General features: G+C 43.7%; 1 protein-coding gene across 4 annotated transcripts in view; it reads right to left on the bottom strand.

The window, feature by feature from the left end:
- The window catches only part of dclk1a (doublecortin-like kinase 1a), a 45,594-nt gene that overhangs the window by 3,547 nt on the left and 21,392 nt on the right, over nucleotides 1–20,655 (bottom strand). For 2 of the 4 annotated variants that reach the window (XM_076749675.1, XM_076749679.1), the window contains exons 6-10: nucleotides 11,982–12,076; nucleotides 4,009–4,090; nucleotides 3,144–3,316; nucleotides 2,344–2,463; nucleotides 831–977 (exon numbers count right to left, since the gene is read on the bottom strand). In XM_076749675.1, the coding sequence (XP_076605790.1) occupies nucleotides 831–977; nucleotides 2,344–2,463; nucleotides 3,144–3,316; nucleotides 4,009–4,090; nucleotides 11,982–12,076 (617 nt within the window). Of the gene's footprint in view, nucleotides 1–830; nucleotides 978–2,343; nucleotides 2,464–3,143; nucleotides 3,317–4,008; nucleotides 4,091–11,697; nucleotides 11,858–11,981; nucleotides 12,077–13,683; nucleotides 13,828–20,655 lie in introns of those variants that run through there. The other 2 variants (XM_076749677.1, XM_076749678.1) reach the window with 2 other exon arrangements.

The raw sequence follows: 20,655 nt of genomic DNA, 5'->3' as shown, positions 1-20,655 counted from the left end.
ACTTGTGAATCATGAGGCAGCTAAAGAACCAGATATTTCCCTCAGGAGTTGGTGGAGACCAAAAACAAAGCTAAAAGGAGAGCCTACATTCACCAGGTGGCCAGAAACATGATTAAAAGTGGATGCCAGTGCTCACACTAGACTTGTTGTGGTGCCCCCAAGTGGCCAAAAAATCATTAACGCTGGTTCAAAAATCCACCAAAATGACCAAAACAAAACAGAGGTAATACTTATTGTAAAGCTTTCATACATAGTGTCAGGTATTCTAGTTGTCCACCATGTATTTATTATTAATCTCCATATCTGGGCCTTAAAAAGATAAAGAAAAAGGACAACTCTGTGAAGCTAATTGACAGAGAGCCAGCACCCAGAAGTGTAGCATTTCTCTTTTGGCAGCCCACTCAACCTCAGCACTTCTTATTTAATTGAAACAGTTGGAGAGCAAAGAAGGGGAGGCGGAGCAGAGGAAACACAGGAAACTCAGATACCTTTGGAGTGGAACATTTCTAAAGTCTGAGTCTGGCTCGACCATGATGATAATGAGTGACTCGGGGTGGTAGAAAGGGGCAAAGGAGGGAGCGAGGGACAGCAACTGAGGGATGAGGAGGAGGTCAACAGAAGGGAGGAGGGAGGGAAGGCACAAGCAAAGGAGACTGGAGAAGAAGTGTGAGGGAGGTGTGAGGGCAGCAGGGATGAGTCATCTGTCTCCTCAGTGAGAGTCCAAAGTAAGTGATATTACTTCACTGTTCATTGAGAAAGGAGGGAGAGGCTACACTGCAGTAAGTTATATGATCATGTATCAAGCACAGATCCACTCTGTGTGAACTCACCAGCAGGTTTTCTGGTTTGATGTCTCTGTGCACAATGTTGAGGCTGTGGAGGTATTTGATGGCATTGGCCAGATTGTAGAGCATGCCGCTGGCGTCTCTCTCTGTGTATCTGTTGGCAGAGGTGATGGCATCGAACAGATCTCCCCCCTGTGGATAAATCATGATGGACGGGCGGGTTGCGAGTGTTAGGAACAATGTCACAGGAGCCTCTTTGGCGTTTTCACACACAGAACAGAACAGACTCGCTTCCACGCTTTCACAGTTGCTCATCTTTTCTGCTGAGAGGACTTTTCAAGGAGAAAGTTCATTTAGTGACGGCGGGTTTGGTTTGCTCAGCAGCTGAAGGGACAAAGTGTGTCCACTTTCCTCACCTTGGTTCAAATGTCTCCTCCCTGTCTTAAATATTTCCTTCTCATTTTAATGTTTTCCTTTAATTCACCTCTGCCCCTGTTCTCTCAGGCTTTTTTTCCATTCTGCATCGATCTCACCCTCCTCTTACCCCCCCACCCCCCGCTCAGTATCTCTCTCCCTGAGTGGACTAAGTGGAACAGAGGCTTAAAATAGGGTTGAATCTCTCTCCAAGCTCAGCCTCAGACACACTATCGGCATCCAACCTGCACAGCGACAGTTATTTAAACACGAGAGCTGTCAAATGTCACAGCTCAGCCTCTAACCACTGCATCTGTCTACCTCCACTATGTGGCCAAAAGTATGCAGACGCTCACACAGATTCTGCTTTAATGTGATTGTTGCACATCTCATTCCAAAAGCATGAATGTTAATATGCTGCTACAACAACCACTTTCTCAAATTCAGCTACAACAGCATTATTGATGTTGGGTGATGAAGCCTGGCTCACATTTTATATCCCAAAGGTGTTGGATTGGGTTGACGGCACCTGGCACAAGGACACAAATCTATGCACAAACCATACTTCTGCTTCTATTTTGTATGATCTCTCTCTCTCTCTCTTACCCTTTGCCTCCTCTTTCAAACCATCCATCTGTCTCGCTCCCTCTGTCAGCCCCTGTCACTCTTCAAGTGACTCTCTCCACCTCATTCATCCACAGCCTCCACTCGATCCTCCTCCTTTGGACACGCTCACACGTGCACACATTTCTTCCACAGATTGCCTCTCATCTATATTCTGTAGTACTCTACACCACAACACGAACAGATGGATCACATTCCTGGCTCCTGAATTATGCACAAACATTTCTTGACTCAGAGAGCAGGAGGGAATAAAGAATGTGAACACACGAGCGCTCCGGGCCACAGACCGATTCTCTCTTTCCCACACTGTGTGACTGGTTGAAATTCATCGTTTGCTTCACCGGTTGAATGTTGCGGCCCTGTCTCGTCACTGTTTCTACCTCCCTGTTCCTCTCTGTCATTCTCAAATTGGAGATCATGATCACCAGGACGCAATATGTAGAAAACAGGGTTAGTTTGGCCAAATATCCCAGCCTGTCCATAACCAGAGCAGATGGCGAAGAAAAACACAGCCACACACCTTGACCAGCTCCATGACCAGGTAGAGTTCGTTGTAAGTGTCCACCTCCTCTATGAGCAGAACGATATTTGGATGTTTCACCCTGCGGAGGATGGCCACCTCGTTCTGGATCATATGCTCCTGGAATAAGAATTGAAATGGATTTTATAGCCAAGTGAGACCAATTTATCAGAGGATTAAAGAGTAATAACACCAGGCTGACAAGCAGTGTTTCATTGCTCTCTGGTTTCAGGTTTGAGGGTTGTGGCTGTGATGGGTGTGGTCAAAAGTGTGCACCTTTAATGACACCCAACAGTAATGTCACTTTTAACTGAATTTCGAGAGAAATTGGCAAAAGAAAAAAATGTGAATGAATGCTTGTTTCCATCCTTTGTTATGTAAAGTGATTATTAGGAGTTGGTTCGTTGACATAAGCAGTAGGTGGCGCCTATTCTCCAGTCGAAGAATACTACAATATTGCAGAAGAAGAGAGCGCAGCAAGATTAGGTCATTAAAAGAGTGTAAAATGGAAATTTGTCAAAATTTGACATTTCTGTTTGTTTCTTGTATCAGTGTGAGGAAGGTTACATCAGATCTGTGTGGAGCGATGAGGAGACGATTTAAACTGCTTCTGCTAGAGCAGAACAGCTCATGTGAGTTACATCAGAACTTATTCAGAAAAGGTGTTTCCATCTCCATTTAACTGAATCAATTCGTAAAGAAGAGCAAAAACACAAGTAATCCTTTTTCCCACATGAGTTCTACATGAGTAGCTTTGTACAGCGCTCTTTTTGCCTTTGCAGTCATAGTTTGCAGCTTACCTTGCCTCTGCATTTGCCCTTGTTGATGATCTTCAGAGCGTACTCCCGTCCTGTGGAGTGCTCCACACATTCCCGGACAACCGCGAAGTTCCCATCGCCTAACATGCGTCCCACCTTGTAGCGGTCCGATATGTAGGACGGCACAGCTGGAACCTCATCGACTAGAACCTCAGCTGCAGGGAGGAAGCACGAGGTTTAGAGCAGATGAGAGACTCGAGAAAGTAAACCAGTTTACAGTTGTTCAGTTCAGTGTTTTTGTGGACTCCTTTTCAGGCCAACAAGGATTTGTTGTATACAAAGAGGTAAGTCCAGAGGACCCTACAGAGCCTTGCCAAAGCATTTACTGCAGCTACTGTAATGGCTAGTAACTAATTAATTGATATTTAACTGGAGAACAGGTGGGATTAATAAAATGTTTTACACGTGAATAATGCATTAATGAACTGAACAAACCGTGAAGAAAATGTAATTAAATTAAATGTAAAACATTAATTAACTGATTGATTTATAACTTTAAGGAGAGGGTTCACTGGGTCCTCTTTCAGTAAATAAACAGATCCATGACTCAATGTAAATGAGAAGAATAGCACATTATAGTGTCATTGCCTGTAGCGTTAAACAGTTTTATGGAGAGTGAGAGAGAGGGAGGTGGAGAAAGACACCAGAGGAGGGGATGAGGAGAGAAAACGAGGTGATGAGAACAGGATGTACAAGCTAGAAGGAGGCCGCAGAGACAGGAGAGATGTGCGAGGGAGCGAGAGCTGCATCAAAGGTCATGAACGTGATTCAGACACGCATGATATTTGCAAATACATCGCCTTTGCCCACTGACAGACAGATGGGGCATTCTTGCAATTTTCCTCACCTTCAGTAACAAGTCCGTCCCCATCCTCCACTGAGCTGGAAACTTTAGTGGAAGACAGAGAGGTGGAAGAACCCTGGGACCCCTGTGTAGAGGGAGAGGGGTAGACAGAGAGAGCAGGATGGCGAGAAAAAGGGTTAAATTTGAATTATTACCCAAAATAGTTTTTAATCCACTCCACAATCCCTACCCAAGCAATCGTCCAAAGATAGACAAGGGGAACATTGTGCAGCCCGTCTCATCCTCAGAACATCCTTAAATCTGTCTTTGTGTTTGCATGTCTGGGTGTTTTATTGTGCTGCCCTGTGTTATGTGTACACCGCGCTCACAAACAGAGCCAGAACAGATTTACTTAAGCTACTGAGCCGAATATAAACCGGTTACTTATTCAGCAAAGCACCTGTGTGTGTCCACATTGGGACAGACAACTGCATCCCAATAAGCTTCTCTCCATTCACAGAACTTCAGCTAATTCCTATCTAACTGCACCTGCCTTCAATTTCTCATTACTACCTTTAATAAAGCATAAAAACGGAGGTTTCGGCGACATTAATAAAGGCGGGTGAACACTGCCTTTCATCTGGATGGTAAGTAGGAGGTCATTAAGGCGAAAGAGAGCGGCTGAGATGCGGTGTCTGCATCTATCTTAAGACAAAAACTCATTACACCCTCCACCTCCTAACCTTCTGTCTGGTTGTCATGGAAGCAACAAGGGTGGGGAGCGAGGATCTAGTCGGGACTGTAAATGAGAATCTACCCCTCTCATATTTCTGTCTTTTCTCCACTCCTGTCCATCTTCCTGTTCTCCTCTCCTCCTCCTCGGCTTCAAATTCTTTTACTCCATTTGGGCGATTTGATTATGCTTCATTTGTCTTGGCCGGCAGCTGTCAGGACGGTTAGTCTCTTCATTTTGTAGAATGGACATTGTTTCAAGTGTTCAATATCTATCTTTTCTCCCTCTCCTTTGTCTCCTCTCTGCTCAAATCCTCTCTCCTGCCTCACAGTCAGTCCTGAGGACACAGCAGTGAGGAATCTTTGTGGTTTGGGGGGTTTCCAAGTCCCACAGGTGCAGCCGGCACGTGCAGCCAGTGATGGAAGTGGATGCCATCACAAAATACAAGCGGAGCCCCCCCGGCCTGTGTGAATTATTAACAAGTGCAGTTTGAGCTGTGAATGGTCTGCACTGTGCGCGTGATGCATGAGCCAATCTTCATGTGCAACTTGCCTGAAATGTAGAACCCAAAGAGAGCGGTGCATCAGCAGTCTGTTGGTGCCCACCTCTGACTAATGTTGTCTAGCTCAGGATACATTTTTTTCCCTTCCTCTCTCATTTCAGCGCAGGTGTAGTGTTTTCGATGCTCTCTCATTACAAATTCACACCGCATAGTATAATTCACACATCAGTCAGTGCGGGCTCCTAAGAGGAGATGAGGTATAAAATGCTGAATTCATGGATGCTGGCCATTGTTATGATAATAGCCCAGAAAGCATTTGCAACAGGATGAAGTGCAATTTTGGCATCAGAGAATTTTAACAGTTCATTATTAGAGCATGGAAAAAGTTCATAAAACTTCTTAAAACTTTTAAAAACTCAACTTGCACAAAGTGGGTTTTCAGCAACAACCTATTCAATGTAAAAATGCTTGCAGGGACCTGATCTCAGCCATAGTATGAAGGATAATGTGTGTGCAAGTAATCCAGCATGTACGCACAGAGAAAGTGTGACGCTCGCACTCAATAAAGTATTTCTCATTTGCTCTCTGTTCTTTCAGCCTGGCCTCATGTGAACTTCCTTTTTCTTCGGAGCCCAGTCAGACTGGGTCGCAGCCTGGAGAGCTTGCTGTCATGGCAGAGCGAGGAAAAGGCAGCCCATCGTAATGACTTAGATCTGAAAACCATTTACAGAGCAGAGCTGTCCTATATCTCTGCCCAAGTAGCTGTCAGCTCTTTTGCTCATCTCCACCGCTGTGACCTGACAGCCACCCAGGTGAATGTAGCTGTGAGTCAGGCTGAATGTGGCTTATGTAATGTTGTTTTTGGTCGGGCACTCATCCCAGAACAACAAAACCCACTTAATGCCCGTAAAGCCAATGACCCTCCTGTGCTCCATCCACGAAACATCCCTCCTTTTATTTTTTAATTTTCTCATCCCGACTCGTATATTTACCTCTCTCGTGCCCTTATCTCACATCCAGCTCTATTCTCTGCTCACATCTCATTTTGAACTCCTATCTCTCTCTTCCTGCCACCGAGGGAAACAAAATACTGTTGCTATGGAAACTGCTCACAGAGAGGAGAGAGGCAGCTTCTGAGACTTCCAGTGTGGAGACAGACGCCTATATATGGCCATTTCCTGTCTGCGGGCTGGGAGGTGGGTTCAACCCTCTACGAACATTGTGTCTCTCTTTTTCGTGTGTGAAACGCTACGAGGCAGATGGAGTGACAGACAGAGTGAGACAGAGACTGAGGAACACAGAGAGGGAAACAAAGACAAACCAAGAAAGATGTATGGAGTCTGGCCCGGTTGATATTGATCATTAGATTTGGCAGGAACTGTCTTGTTATTGTTAGACCATGAAGCTTTTTCCCTGTTGCACAACACAACATGCACTATTCCTAGCTGCACATCTCTACTCTTTTGCTCTGGCTATGACTCACACTACTTAAAAACACACTGACAAACCTTTTACATCATGGCTGCAGCCACTGCTCTTCAAACCTGCAAGGGCAACACTCAGCTGCTGAATACTGATCAGTGCATAAATGTGAATCAAACAGGATGTCCATGATTGACCTTAAATGTGGAGTGTCATCTCTGGAGCAGATGTGCAGCAGCAGACATGGTGATTTATTCTGTGGTGGAAGAGGAAGTCCATTAAAAATGCCACCACGCATTTACAAAACCAACTTAAGTGCGACGCTAGCGATGTCTTCAGTCAGATTACGACACACATCCTAAAGCCTTATTTCTCTCTGTCCCTGTAGCTTAGAGAGCCAAACCTCTTCTCCAAGCAGCATTTCTCATCACTTTCACTGTCACGCAATATCCAGCAAAAGCAGGACTTATTGGTGTTTGCTTCGGTGGAAATATCTAATAAGACTGGATAGAAACAGGTTACTTTGTTTTGTCCCAAGTTCCCACTCTGCCTCTCACAACAACACAGGTACAGGAGATAATATTTCTCCGCTCTTATTTTGGCGTCTAGACAGACAGGAAACATAATCTATTTGACTCTCATCTGAAGAGATCCACATCGTTTGGGGACTCAGTCTCTCTGCTCTGCCAGTTGGACACAGGGAAGTTTTCTAATCATGGTCCTTACGGACTGCAAATCCCAGGGAATCACAGGAATGTGATTAAATGCTTCAGGGAGAATTAAAAAAAAGGGAGGGGGGGAGACTTGGGCTGTCTCACCCATGAAAAGCCCATCCTAAACAGAGGCAGTGGGACAGGGGAGATGAATGCACCTCTGGGACTATGTCGGTGTTGTAATCTCCTCTCTGCTCTACTGAACACAGACGCAAGTTTAACAAAGGAGAACCGCTGACGAGGGTATGAATGAAGACAATCATCATAAACCTGCTCCATCTACTGGAAATATTTGATTTTGTATGTGATGAACATGATGTTTGCCAACAAAAAATGACGAGCATGAGACGAAAAAGAACACACAAAATGAAATGACAATGAGTTTAATGATGACATCAACAAATGGAAATGAATACATGAAGCAAAGAAAATACAAACAGAAACAAATGAGCCGAGAAGAGCTGGCAGCCTCACACGAGTAGATGATGGACCAGGTTATCAAATATAATGTGCCTGTTTGAGTTTCTACAGGCATCAGAGATATGTGAATACGAGCCAGGTTTGAATCTTTTCTGAATTTGAAGGGATAAAATGTTCAAGAAACAGCGTGCAAGCTTTAAAAGTGCAACAGTTTCCTCGTGTGCTGCCGCCAGCACTTCTGACAGGTAAAGGAACAAAAATTGGACGGGTCGTCTAATGACATCAACACAACAATAAGAAATTTAATACAGCCAAGTAACAAATACAATCTTAAGTAACGACACATGGATGAGATGAGACAATAGTTAACAAGCTCATAACACACACGTTCTTCAGTCTGCTCTCTCTCTCTCTCACACACACACACACACACACATAATTTAATTATGAATCACCCGACACAAAATATGAACGGCAATAATAAGAGATGGAGCATGCAATTCAATGGATTATGGACATCAGTGACTCAATGGTGAGAGGAGGATGTAGGTGACACACTACGGTTGACAATTAGCACTTTGTTTCTCTCGTACACTGCTGTTGTTGCTGCCGTATTGGCATCGCAGACGTGCTGCTTGTCAGTCACTACTCTCTGCGTATTGTCTTTTTGTGTCACTGTGTGTTCACTTCCCTGTCTGTGTCTTTCACGCACAGACACAAAAGCTGTGACATCAGCAGCTTATTTGATTCATCTGTATGAGCTTTAGAGTGAATACCGACAGAAAACACAATGCTCAGGGTGTGTGTCTGCGTTTCTCTGTAGGTTTCATATAAAATATTAAAGCAATAGGGAAAGCTGGGGTGCTCTTAGTGAGGCAGGTGGCTCTGAAAGGACTATTAGATGTGCAAAGAAGAAGAGGGGGATGGATGGCTTCGGGAATGTAGACCGTTCTTTCATGCTTCTGTTGCAGACTCATAAAAATGGGTCATACTAGCAGAGACCAAATGTATAAAACATATTAACATGTGCAAGTGTGCATCGAGTTAATTGTATTTCGCTTGTGCACAAATGGCACTTTCATGTATAAAAGTGTTTTTTCTGAAGCACACATGACGTGTGCCTGCAGCTATGCATGTGTGAAAGGGAAAGGAAAAAGCCACAGTGCAATGCTGTCTGTATATTCCGCTCGGAGAAATAGGCTGTGATGGTCTGAGCTGTGCGAGCAACCTACATCAGGCAGCAAAGTGCCTCTAAGTGTTTAAATGCAGGGTCCAGTGAGGTGAACTATTTAAATGCAGTACTTGTAGTAGGTCACTCAGGCTCTGTGGCTGCTTGGGAAATGGGTTTATGGTAGCTTTCAACGCTTTACTGGCTGAATTTTCAAAAAGATTGTAGTCATATTCAGCCACAGGTGTTCTTTTAAGGACACAGATGTTAAAATTCTGTTTTTATTTGAAAGAAAAGGGTCATTTCTAAGTCACGGTTTGCTTAAATTGAGTTATGCATTGGAGGCGTAAGAGTAAGAAAGGTATTTGCTTGCCATTGTAAGCGTAACAATGAAAGGATCTGTGTGTGTACTCTACATTTATGATTATTCATGCGTGGATACACAGAGGTGACATGGGGGGGGGGGGATGTGTAAAAATAGTGTCAGAAACTTGGCGCCTACTTCTCAAAGAAGCTTAGAATTCATCTACAAGGGAAATGATGGAGTATAATTTGCTCCCTGTGAAGTTAATACCCTTTCATATGGGGAAGTGAGAGCAGGATGGGGGAGCTGGCTGGGTGGGGGTGAGGACGACGGAATGAAAGAGAAATTAGAAACTGTCAGGGAGGGACGGGATGGAGGGAGAATTGCTAACAGGGAGGATAGAGAAAGAAGTAAGAAGCGGAGGAGAGAATTACATCGTCATATAGCTGAAGAGTGTGAGCTGCAGAGTGGAAGGGAGAGATAATGGACTGTGAGGCTTCCTCCCTTCCTTCCCGCCAAGCCACTGCAGGCTTAGTATATAGAGTGTCAGCCAGTACAAAGACCTGAATAATCTCTAGTTGAGAAATACACGCTGAACTTCTGTGAAACTAGAATTTAACCGCAGTATCGCTGAGGTCAGAACTACCCTACAAGCTAATTTGTGAAGGCTAATGTTTGATGAGGAAAGTGGACGGAGACCAAAAAAAAAAAAAAAAAAAACGCAGGCAGTGTGGCAGAGAGGATTGTTTTTCCTCATTACATCTGGGTTAGCCCTCCTTCACCTCACTAACCCCCGACTTTTTCGGAATCTCTCTCTGACACCATGGAAATTATCTGGGAGGAAAGAACAGAGCAGCAGAAACTGAGCACTGTAATTGTCCACATTAACCGCCTTGCATGTATTCATTCTGAGAGAAGTAGGTTTAGAAATGTGTGCACTCGCCAACCTCTTTGCCTTTCAACGCTGAAATCTATGGTGACCCACTTCCATTATACGTATTACTGTGGAAGTTCCAGTGCACCTTGTTCTGTTCTCAGCAGCTACAACCCAAATCTGATCTGTTCCCGTTGCCCTGGCTGACCTTCACATCGCATCAATATAACCGTGTCACTGACGGATCCAGAAGCCTAAGGGCCAGACCCTCCACCGACCATTAATTCTTCCCGGCACAACAAATGTAGCACGAGATCGAAGCTACTGAGCCCAAGAAATGAATTCTTTATGCTAAGCTAATTTTAGCATATAGAGTCGTGCACACACGCAGCCACACGCACACTCGTTTATGTGCAGGAATAATGCGCAATCCATTTTCTTTGTGTCCTATTAAAAGGTATTGACTCCAACTAACATTCTTGCCTTTTCGCCCCTAAAAAAAAGCTTTGCGCCTGCACCAATAAATAGCTAAATAATTGCAAAATAAATCACGGCTGCACCCCAGCTGTCAGGGAGAAAGGTGGTACACACATGCAGCAAGTTGCAGACAGAAGGTTTGGGACACTGATATGAATGCGTGACTGGCAGGCATGTATTGCTGTGTCTGTATGTGAATGTGAGAGGGTGAGAGGGTGAACGCGTGAGTGTTTGTTTACGAGGGGGAAGGAACTAAATCATCAGCCGGCTTAGAGTGCCTGCAAATTTAAGAGCTGCTGTGAGAAAACAGGGTCTGATTAGGATTGAGGCTGATATTAAAAGCTCACCATCATCACTGTCAAGGGCTGGATTAGCAAATACTTTGATCTTGAACACACACACACACACACACACACACACACACACACACCCTGAATATGAACTCTCTAACATGGAATTGAAGGTTTTCCCTTTGAGTTGCATGCTCCCTCTCTGCACAGTAGTATTTTCTCTGTAGTAACTACCATCTTTACAGTGTACATAGTGTGTTTGCATCTCAGATCCTCTTTCTTCTCCCCTGGTGGCTACAGGAAACAGATTACGTTTCTCGGTTTGGATGTTGGAGCAGGGATTTTTTTAAAACCCAGGCCAATGACAGAATAGATGACAAAAAAGAAACTGGCTGAAATAATCTGATTTACTAGTATAAAATGTGTTTCTAAATTCTTTTCACAAAAGGACATGTACAAAATGACATGACTTAATAAAAAAAAACTAATCCTAGATCAGCCGTCGGTACTGATTGGGTCTTTTTTTTTTTTTTTGGCGGCTAATGGAGGATTTCTTGCAGAATAAAACCGGACTTAAAAGACTGGAATAGGCCGCTCACAAAGCCGATCATCGGTGCCATCTTTAGAGCAGATATTGCACAAGTTACTGACTCATAGCTCTCTAAAAGTCAGTGATAGCGTCATTCATTGTTTCGCTACCAAAGACAGATAGAGTTCTTCATAAGGAGCAAAGAGCTATGGGTCAGCATGTGTGGAGAGGCGACAGAAAATCAGCATGCAGGTGCAACTGCCATAGAAAACTACTAACACTGGATAAGAGTTGTGACATGAGAGGATCCTAACATGAGCCTGCCGTTCTTGGACGGGCAGAGCTGCAACGCGTGAGGTCAAAGGTCAATGCCCCGCCCCCGTCTGAGACACTAAAGATGCCAGGATGCTGTGGTTTCTTCAAGTTCTAGTGACTCTAAGATGTTGTCGGCCTATGCTCAGTCACGGCTTTGTCCTTTTCCTGAGAACATAGAAGGGATGTGTTATAGATTTAATGTCACTAAATGTCCGTCTGACTGTTTGTGTGTGTACGTGTGTGTGTGTGTTTGTGTGTGTGCCTGTGTGCCTGTGTATTCTTGTCTTACCCGGCGTCGGCTGAGGCTGCCAGGGCTGGTCGGGGAGGGGCTGGGAGATTTTCCCGAATGAGGAGTGGAGAGCTGACTGGCCGGCGTCCCGTTCACTGGAGGGAGAAAAGGAGAGAGAAAATGGAGCAGGGTGGATGAGAGTGGTGAGACCGAGACGGAGAGGAATATTGAAATAGACGATCCTATAAATGTGAGTGTGTGTTTTCTGGAACGGTTTTATTTCTGAGTGTCTAGCAGCAGCCCACACTTCCGCCCTCAGCACCTATCCATTCACATGAATGAGGCAGAGGAGGAGGAGGACAAGAGGGGGAGTAAGAGAGAAAAGAAAAGAGCGCTGAAGTCCACGCTGCTCTTTTTTTTTCACATCAGCCAAAATAGAAATCCTGTTGCTCCAAACCTCCCTGAAACAAGCCAGTCATACCTGAGCTTTTAAACACAATGCACGCAGAGTAATTACAGCATGTTCCAGGCTTCAGCTGCATGGCTGCAAGTCAACAAACAACACCAGACTGTCCTCATTTTCAACCAGATCCTCTGCTCGATGCACTTGTGACCTCAGCTCGGTCTACTTCTCCAGCTGCAGCACAGCACAGAAACCCGGCGGCATCACCTCATTAAACAAGAACATTGGATTAATCAACGCTGCACCCGAATCCTGTGTGTGGTCAAGCAAAAGCAGGATTCTCAAACAGCCTGATGGCATCATTAACCTGCACACAAAACATGAGCCATTTCTTTCATTTTGCTGAAAATATGGGGCCATTGTTTCTTGGCAACAAAACACAGCTTCACCTGAAGTCAACTGAGGGTGGCCTGGAGGGAGCGCAGGGGGGCTGTCTGGTGCCTTCGGGAGGCTAATCAGGAGCTCTGAACATCAGCTTTGATGGTCTGGATGGTTGAACTTCAACTTGTTATATAATTTATGTGACTTCGGGGGTGGTGAGAGGCATTTAAAGTGAGTGAGATCTGGGCAATGATGCGACTCTTAGTTAGTTTTTGGAGAGAAAAAAATCTAAATTCAAAAGATCCAACGAGGATTTGCAAAACATCACCAGACTCCCTATTTCTGCCATTTCTCAGCTTTTGTTTAACCATAATGTTATCCATTACTGCCATTTCCAAACCTTTCTTTGTAAGTACTGCTGCATTTAAACATCATTTCATTTGCAGTCTCCACCTAAACACATTTTCAGAGACAATCCCTCCTGACGCAGCACAGAAGTGAAACCTGTGAGAGCGAACCTTCTCCGTATAATGTTTATTCCTCCGCCGAGATCAAAGAACTTTCTGAATAATTCAAGACAAAGGAGATAAAGCCCACAGCAGACCAAAATAGCACCGGCTCTCAAATCATTACACAAGTATCCTACATGTTCTAAACGCGCCGTGAAACGTTATCATAAAGAAACGAGCTATTGTTTGAGCAAGTCCTGGACAGCTCCATTGATGAAATCCAGCATCAGCGTTACGCACACGGACAGACACTCCTCCCAGTTACACAACGGTAAGTGTGAACATTTAAAGACATCTCTCACTGACTTCATGCCATGAAATCACACCATGGCAATGTCATTGATATTCACATCTGTGGAGAGCGATTGAAAATAACCCCGAGCGAGAGGGAATAAAGTTTAAGATGATAGGAAAAAGACTAATGCCGTGTGAATAAAAAGCCGAACGACATGTCGTTTTAAGTTCCTACCTTCCACTTCCAGCATGATGAAAAACACAGTGATAATCCAAAGCGGGGTAAAGAGAAGAAAGAGAACAGCACCTCTTCACGCGCTCCGTCCGAGTGTGATAGTAATGTGTGGTGAATGGGAGAGACGGAGCAGAGATGTACTACACCGAGAGGCGGAGAGGCTGCTTGCGCAAACTGTGACGCGCACCGGGAAGAGAGAGAGAGGGAGGGAGAGAGAGGGTGAGAGAGAGAGGGAGAGAGAGAGAGAGGAAGAGAGAGAGAGGAAGAGACAGAGAGGGAGAGATAGAGATAGAGAGGAAGAAGGGGGGCGAGAGAGAGGAGAGAGAGAGAGAGAGAGAGAGAGAGAGAAAGAGAAAGAGAGAGAGAGAGAGAGAGAGAGAGGGAGGGAGAGGGTATAGAAGTAAAAATAAATAAGATTTAAAATTTGAACTAGAGAAAGAGGAAGAAGAAGAAGAAGAAGAAGAAGAAGAAGAAGAAGAAGAGAGGAGTGCAGATAGAGAGAATATACAGCATACAGAGAGAGTCTTTGAAGGGGACTGGGGTGGTCGGGGGGAGGCGGCCTGTCCCACATGGATGCTGAAGGCTCTATTGTTCCTTGTCCAAACATCCTCAGGTAACGAACGCTGCTATTTTTGAACTGAAATTTCACCCAAAGCAAAAACAGTAGCAGCATGTTCTGCATTTCTCTTAGTTAGTGAGTTTCTCTTATTCCTGCAGTTCACTGAATGGAGAAATGTGTGCAATAATCTGAAGCATCACGTTTTCAGGAAACGTCTGAAGCAGCTCTTTGAAGCAGGGTTGGGGGTTCGATGCCCAGCTCCTCATGCCCACATCCGGCATTGAAGCTGCATCGGACAAAAGCGTCTGCCTGATGAACACAGTGTAATGGTATCTTTCTAGATTCGTCTCCTCATCCGTTGAGAATCAAGACACCAGAATGCAATGCAGCCACAAAAGATGGTGTGTTCCAGCTTCTTTCACACCTACTGTGTTAAACACTGCGGTTGCACAAAACTGCACAAGGAAGCTGTGCTGGCGATGAATATGGAAAAGCACCTCATGTGTCTGCCTGTCTCCAGCTCTGATGTGTTGGATGATACATGGTTACATATTGTGATATAAAACAACAAAACAAAAACATGGACTCACAGTGATTGTGGAATATACTGAGAAGATACACAACAACTAGCAGCCTAACAGGGTTCCAATATTTCGATTTCTATTTCGGCTTTACATGTAGTTGAAGTAACACCTGCGAGTCAAACTGAGCGTTTTCAATGCCAGGGTAAAAAACAAGAAAAAAAGAGTGTATGGCCATGCTAGCAGCTTTCTGAGGCTGCAATAGGCACACTGGATCTACTTTACTAACTGATTAGAATGAGCACAAAGTACATCTGAGGCTGATGGGACTGGCTTTAGTTATGCAGGTATTTGGTACCAATCAAAAATATTGGATATAAAAACTTTGTCTCAATGATATTTCAGTCTGGACCAAAGTGGTGGATGGACCAACACTGCATTGGGTAAAAATCCAATAGGTGCAACAGCAGCATGATAAAGCGATGCATTAACAGTGCCAACACAATTCTATTAGGTGGCATCGATGCATCTTTTCACGGGAAAAAGCAAAATACTGTTGGCAAGCAACACATTCGACACATTAGCTGTGAATAAACACAAAAGCTACAACTATGGCAAGCTATATGGGTCAGTACATATATCCAGGAGATTCCTTTAATGTGGTCAGAATGTAAAATCGGCGCGCTGGTATTTTCTTTTTCTTCTCCATGTTGGGAAAAATAATCTGATCTAAATTAACAGATTAATGGTCTTAATGATCAGCCAGTCACATTTTTCTCTGTACATCTCTTATCACACGTGCTCCACATCACGTGTGTATCATCACACCTTTATTCTAAGGACCACATCTTATCAAACACATACCACGCTGTAAAAATGAAGCATGTATAATAACACATATGGTTAATATAAACACATGATAACAAATGGAAGTGTGTGTGTGTTCTACAAGTTCAATTTATGATTACTGAAAATATACAAGAGCATCACTACAGCGCTGTTTCATAAACACAATGGTGGCTGGAAGCATGTCATTATCTTGCCTTTAGTGCAAATATCAATACTGCCTTGGCTGTTAATTTGTTTTTCTTGCAGCCTCTGTTATTTGTTAAACTCCCTGCTCTTACCAGTTTTCAGAAAGTACATTTGTACTCTTCATGACTCAGTTTTCTAAAGCTGGAAACGTGGCAAAGGCTGTGCACATCATGCGATCACAGTTCAGACAGTCACAGCCTGCAGCTGATCCTCTGGAGACATGCTGGATGTATCTGTGGGTCGGCGCCCTGCACACGTCTCTCCCATCATGTGGAGTTACTCATGACAGAAAGAGAAAGGTGAGACCCTTAAGTATCAAAAGCGATGCTTGCTGACACCATCTGCGGTCGTCTGTTAATTTTAGCTGACATGAGGCATCAGAGGAGGGCAGAGAGACAGATGGCGAGAAGGGGAGAGAAACTAAGTCTGAGTGCAAATTGTTTTCTCACATTATTTTGGTGTATAGGCACTCAGCTGGAGTTGTGAGATCATCGCAGAATTAAGTGATGACAATGTCAAGACTGACACGCAACGACCTGCCTACACAACGCACACGCACCTGAGAGGACGAAACGCCACATCACACCCTCCAAAGCATGAAATACCTGACATTTCTCTCAACAAAAACAAACAAAATTGCACTTAACTGCTGAAAGTCAGTCGTCGGAATCATTAGCTGGGTTTGCAGCAAAATGTATCGCAAATTTTAATCAAATTTCGAGAAAACTGGCAGAAGAAAATGCAAATGAATGCTTGTGTCGATCCACTACTGTTGTGCGATTATTAAAGTCTGTTCATCGTCATAAACTGTAGGTGGCGCCAATTCCCCAGTTGAAAAACTATTATAACACTGCAGAGGAAGAGGGCGCAAGTCGAAACCTCAGACAGTGAAAAAAGGGGATCAACTCTTTCAAAAAAGGCTAAATCCACCTCAGGCAAGCGCAAATGTTTTTTGAGAACTTGATGTAATTTGTGTCTCCAGATTTAATCAGTTAAAGTTCCTAAAAGTCTGTTCCACGTTCATATCAACATTATTGTTCGATTACTGCATAATGATGTGAAACGAGCGGTGGATAAAGAGCAAAGATTCATCGAGTACATTAGACGACCGTATGACTCACCTACAACTCATGCTGTAGGTCTCCATGCTTTGATGTTTCTCAAAGGAAGGAGAGTTCAGCTCGATCCGTGCCGGGAAGCAGCCGGAGAAGCTGTTTGTTGCTGCTGCGTTTCTAAATTGATTCTTCATATTTCTCAGAAGGCTCGTGTTCTTGAAACGGACGAGACGAGAGGATGCGTTCGTCTAGTCTGACAAAGCAACACTGAGGATTAAAAAAAAACAACTAAAAAGTTTCATCCTCCTTTTTATTCCCCGTCATTCTGCCTGTTTTTGAACTCTATCCACAGTTTGCAACAGGAATACTTTATCCTACGGCTTTTCCTCTCAATGTTGGAAATATACGAAATGTTGTACAACGACAGGTTTCTGATATTTGTATCATACAGTAAAAGAGAAGAATTGGCAGCACAACACAAAACAACACATTAACGTTTCATTTCTGTCTCATACAACTACTTACATAAATTGTAAACTTATGAGCATTAAACAAAGTTTCATATCACTTTTGAAAAACTATGAGGAGTTTAGTGAAATCATATAAAATTATTGTTAAAAGATCTGTAACATGAACACATGGTTCTTTCTCAACCTGTAACTAAAGTCCCTCATCCCACCTTCCCACACCACATATTTAACAAATCACATAACTTCTACAGCCAGCTGACTGCAGATTTTGGTGCGTCCTATTAAAGCTATGAACTTAGGCACACATGCATTTTGTATTTTATGTCTGCAAATCATTTCAATCAGTTTGGAGAGATCCGTTTTCACGTAGACATACATTTCTTTGGCGATCAAAGACGCACTAAACCCACTTCAATTCACAGAGTTCTAAAACAAAAGAAGATGAAAAACCTGCATCCAATCTTACAGTATAAGATCCTGTGTTTGTCTTCTTTGTGTGTTTGTGTTCGACTGTCTGTCTCACCAGTCTGCTTGTCCGGGCCCTCGCACACACTTCTGTTCCTCAGCGGTGTCGAGGTCTAAGCTGCAAACACACACATGGAGGAGCAGCCAGACAGACCCAGAGAGAGACACCAGGTGGTGTTTGACAGCACATGTGTTGTGCTCCCCGTCTCTCTCTCCCTTTCACTATCTGAGACATAATTCATGCTTCACATCTTCTCAGTGCAGCTCTTTCAGTCCGGATTATTAGATGTGATAAGGAACGTTATTAATGCCTGTGTTGGCTGAACGGAAAATGAATATGAGACTTCAAGGCTGCGTTCAGAATACCTGAACGCGGAGGTTTAAAGTGAAAAGCTTTCTTTATTATGAGCTCTCCCAGGGCAGATGAGAAATAATAAAAACCTACTAGGCACTGGTGTCTAAATATCAATGAATAGACTGTCTGGTGTCCACGCTTTTAATTTCACTGCCAAGGTCTCAGATTAAAAGGTTTTGAGTGTAGCTGCAATTAAATAACCGACAAATGCTGCGATAAGGCAATGTTTTATAGAATTAATCAACGTTCTTCTAAATGCATTATTCTGCAGAGTTAAGTGGCTTAAATCCCTACATAATTACCATATTTAATAGAACTAATACAGAGAGCCAAACCAGACCGCACTGTTTCAGCTGGAGTACCATCAGTTGTTGTCAGTGGACTGCACGGCCAAAGGTCCATTAGAGAACATTAAGATGACAGACGTCTCACATTTCCCGCCTGTGATTTCAGCCTTACTGTCAGAAAGCTGTGCACGCTCAAACAGGACGCGTGCAACACGAGGTTTAACACGAGAGGACATCAGCAAAAATAAAAAGGACACTCGATAAAGATCTGCAAGTCACACTCACAGTCCACACGAGGCTGGAAACACGGGAGCAGCAGGCGACTAACCCTTTAAGATTTACAAACATTTCCACATTTAGAGGAAATGTCTTGTTGACGTGAGACGGAATCACCTTGATTCATCACAAGGACTGTTTGTTTTTGTTGTATATTTAAGCATTTATCGATCAAACGGTCCAAAACCGAAACATATTCAGTGCACAATGATATAAAACAGAGAAATGCAGCAGATCCTCACTTTTGAGAAGAAACAGCTATCAATGTTTGTGATCAATGTAGATTCATTTTTTGCAAATCAGCTGATTGATTAGCTGACTAATTAATTAATAATATTAAGTCTCATTTATGAAACATCTATTCGGTAATACGTTTAAATAAATCACAAGTGTGAATGGACGGCACGCTGTCCTTGTCGCATGGAATCATAATACCACTGTGACACAGTGACACTGGGAAAATGTAATTTCTTTATCAGACCGTACTCGTGCGAGATACTCAGCTCTATCTGCCTTCCATCTTTTCATTTGCCATTATCAGTGGAGAGACGGCACATAAGGCCTGCATGCGAACACGTGGAAATAACAACAGAGCGGACACCTCTATAAGCCATGTGGTGCCGTGCACAGCCTCAGCTGCTGTTGACTATGAACATAATTCTTGAACAAACAGTCCTCAAGGGAAGCGGCGAAACGTGTGCTTTAAAAGTGGAAAAAAAAAACAAAAAAACAAAACAACTCCTGAGATAATATTGACTGATTGAGTGTCAGTCAGGGTCAAACAGCGGACCAATCAATTATTTCTCATTTCCTCCTGTCGCTCCGCTCTAAAGTCTTCTGGTACAAGCTGATGTTGTTTTGGGGAATGAATACAATGCAGCACAAAACAGTCAACAGCGCGCCGGGAACATTTTGATGATGTTAAGTAGCGGAAGCAGCGCCAGAAGGGGAACATTTCTCAGAAGTGAGAAACGTCGGGGATGGTCTGACTCAGGGTTCCAGCGAGGACCGAGCGTCAGTCAGCTCCGTTTCTCCTCTGCAGGCCATTACAGGAAGCCACTGCCATATATGGCTGTCACAGGCTATTGTGTCTGTAGCTACATGCTCCTCCTGTGCTATGTTTCCATGGCAACCAAGACGAGTCAGTCTTTTTTTTTCCGTCTCCCCCCTCCGTCTCAGTCTCTTGTTTTCTCTCTCTCACACACACGCATTAGTACACACCTTCAATCCAGATCTCACCGCTGAGATCAGACAGAGCATGACTCACTCTCGTAACCTTTTCCCCAAAGTTTCCGAGCCATGAGCATCCAGAACTTTCTCCAGTCACCCGAGGTCTCTCCCTTGCTCTTCCCTCCGCTTCACCTCTGCCTCCACCTTAACAACAGTTGGTTTTCATTCTGCAAAGTGTGTGCCTGTGCATGCTGGTGTGCTTCAACAGCAGGTGGAACGACTTCTGGTGAGTTTCTGGGCGTTGCATCACCCATCAAATCATCCCCCAACCCAACAGGTCTCTGTGCACTCAAAAACCATAGAAAACAGAAAACAAAATAATGACACTAAAGATGAAGAGTCAAGTGAGCTTTTGCATAAATGCGGTGAAAGTATCGATACTTGAAAACTTCCTCAGTACAAAGTGTTTAAAAAGATACAACCTCCACTAATTATACATGCAATAGTAATGAAAGTACTGAAGCTTCAAAAAACAAATCTACAATGAGATTTTCAATCCAAGGCTGCACAGATGAAACATTTTCTTTTTGGCTGTTGTATAGAAAGAGGTGTCAGGTATTGTTTTTTTTATATTCATATTGTTAAGTTTAAAATTCTGGTACCGACATACAGCCAGAGCTCAAAGTGTGCAAATCAAGAAAAGAACGACCTGATACTTGTTAAAGCTCCAAACTGCCAAGTCCTCAGAAGCCTTGAGCCACACTGAATGTCTGCCCCAC

Source organism: Chaetodon auriga, chromosome 15, assembly GCF_051107435.1.
Source record: "Chaetodon auriga isolate fChaAug3 chromosome 15, fChaAug3.hap1, whole genome shotgun sequence".
In the NCBI taxonomy this organism is placed as follows: domain Eukaryota; kingdom Metazoa; phylum Chordata; class Actinopteri; order Chaetodontiformes; family Chaetodontidae; genus Chaetodon; species Chaetodon auriga.
Note: the sequence above shows the minus strand (reverse complement) of the source record. Positions and strands in the feature narration are given on the sequence as shown.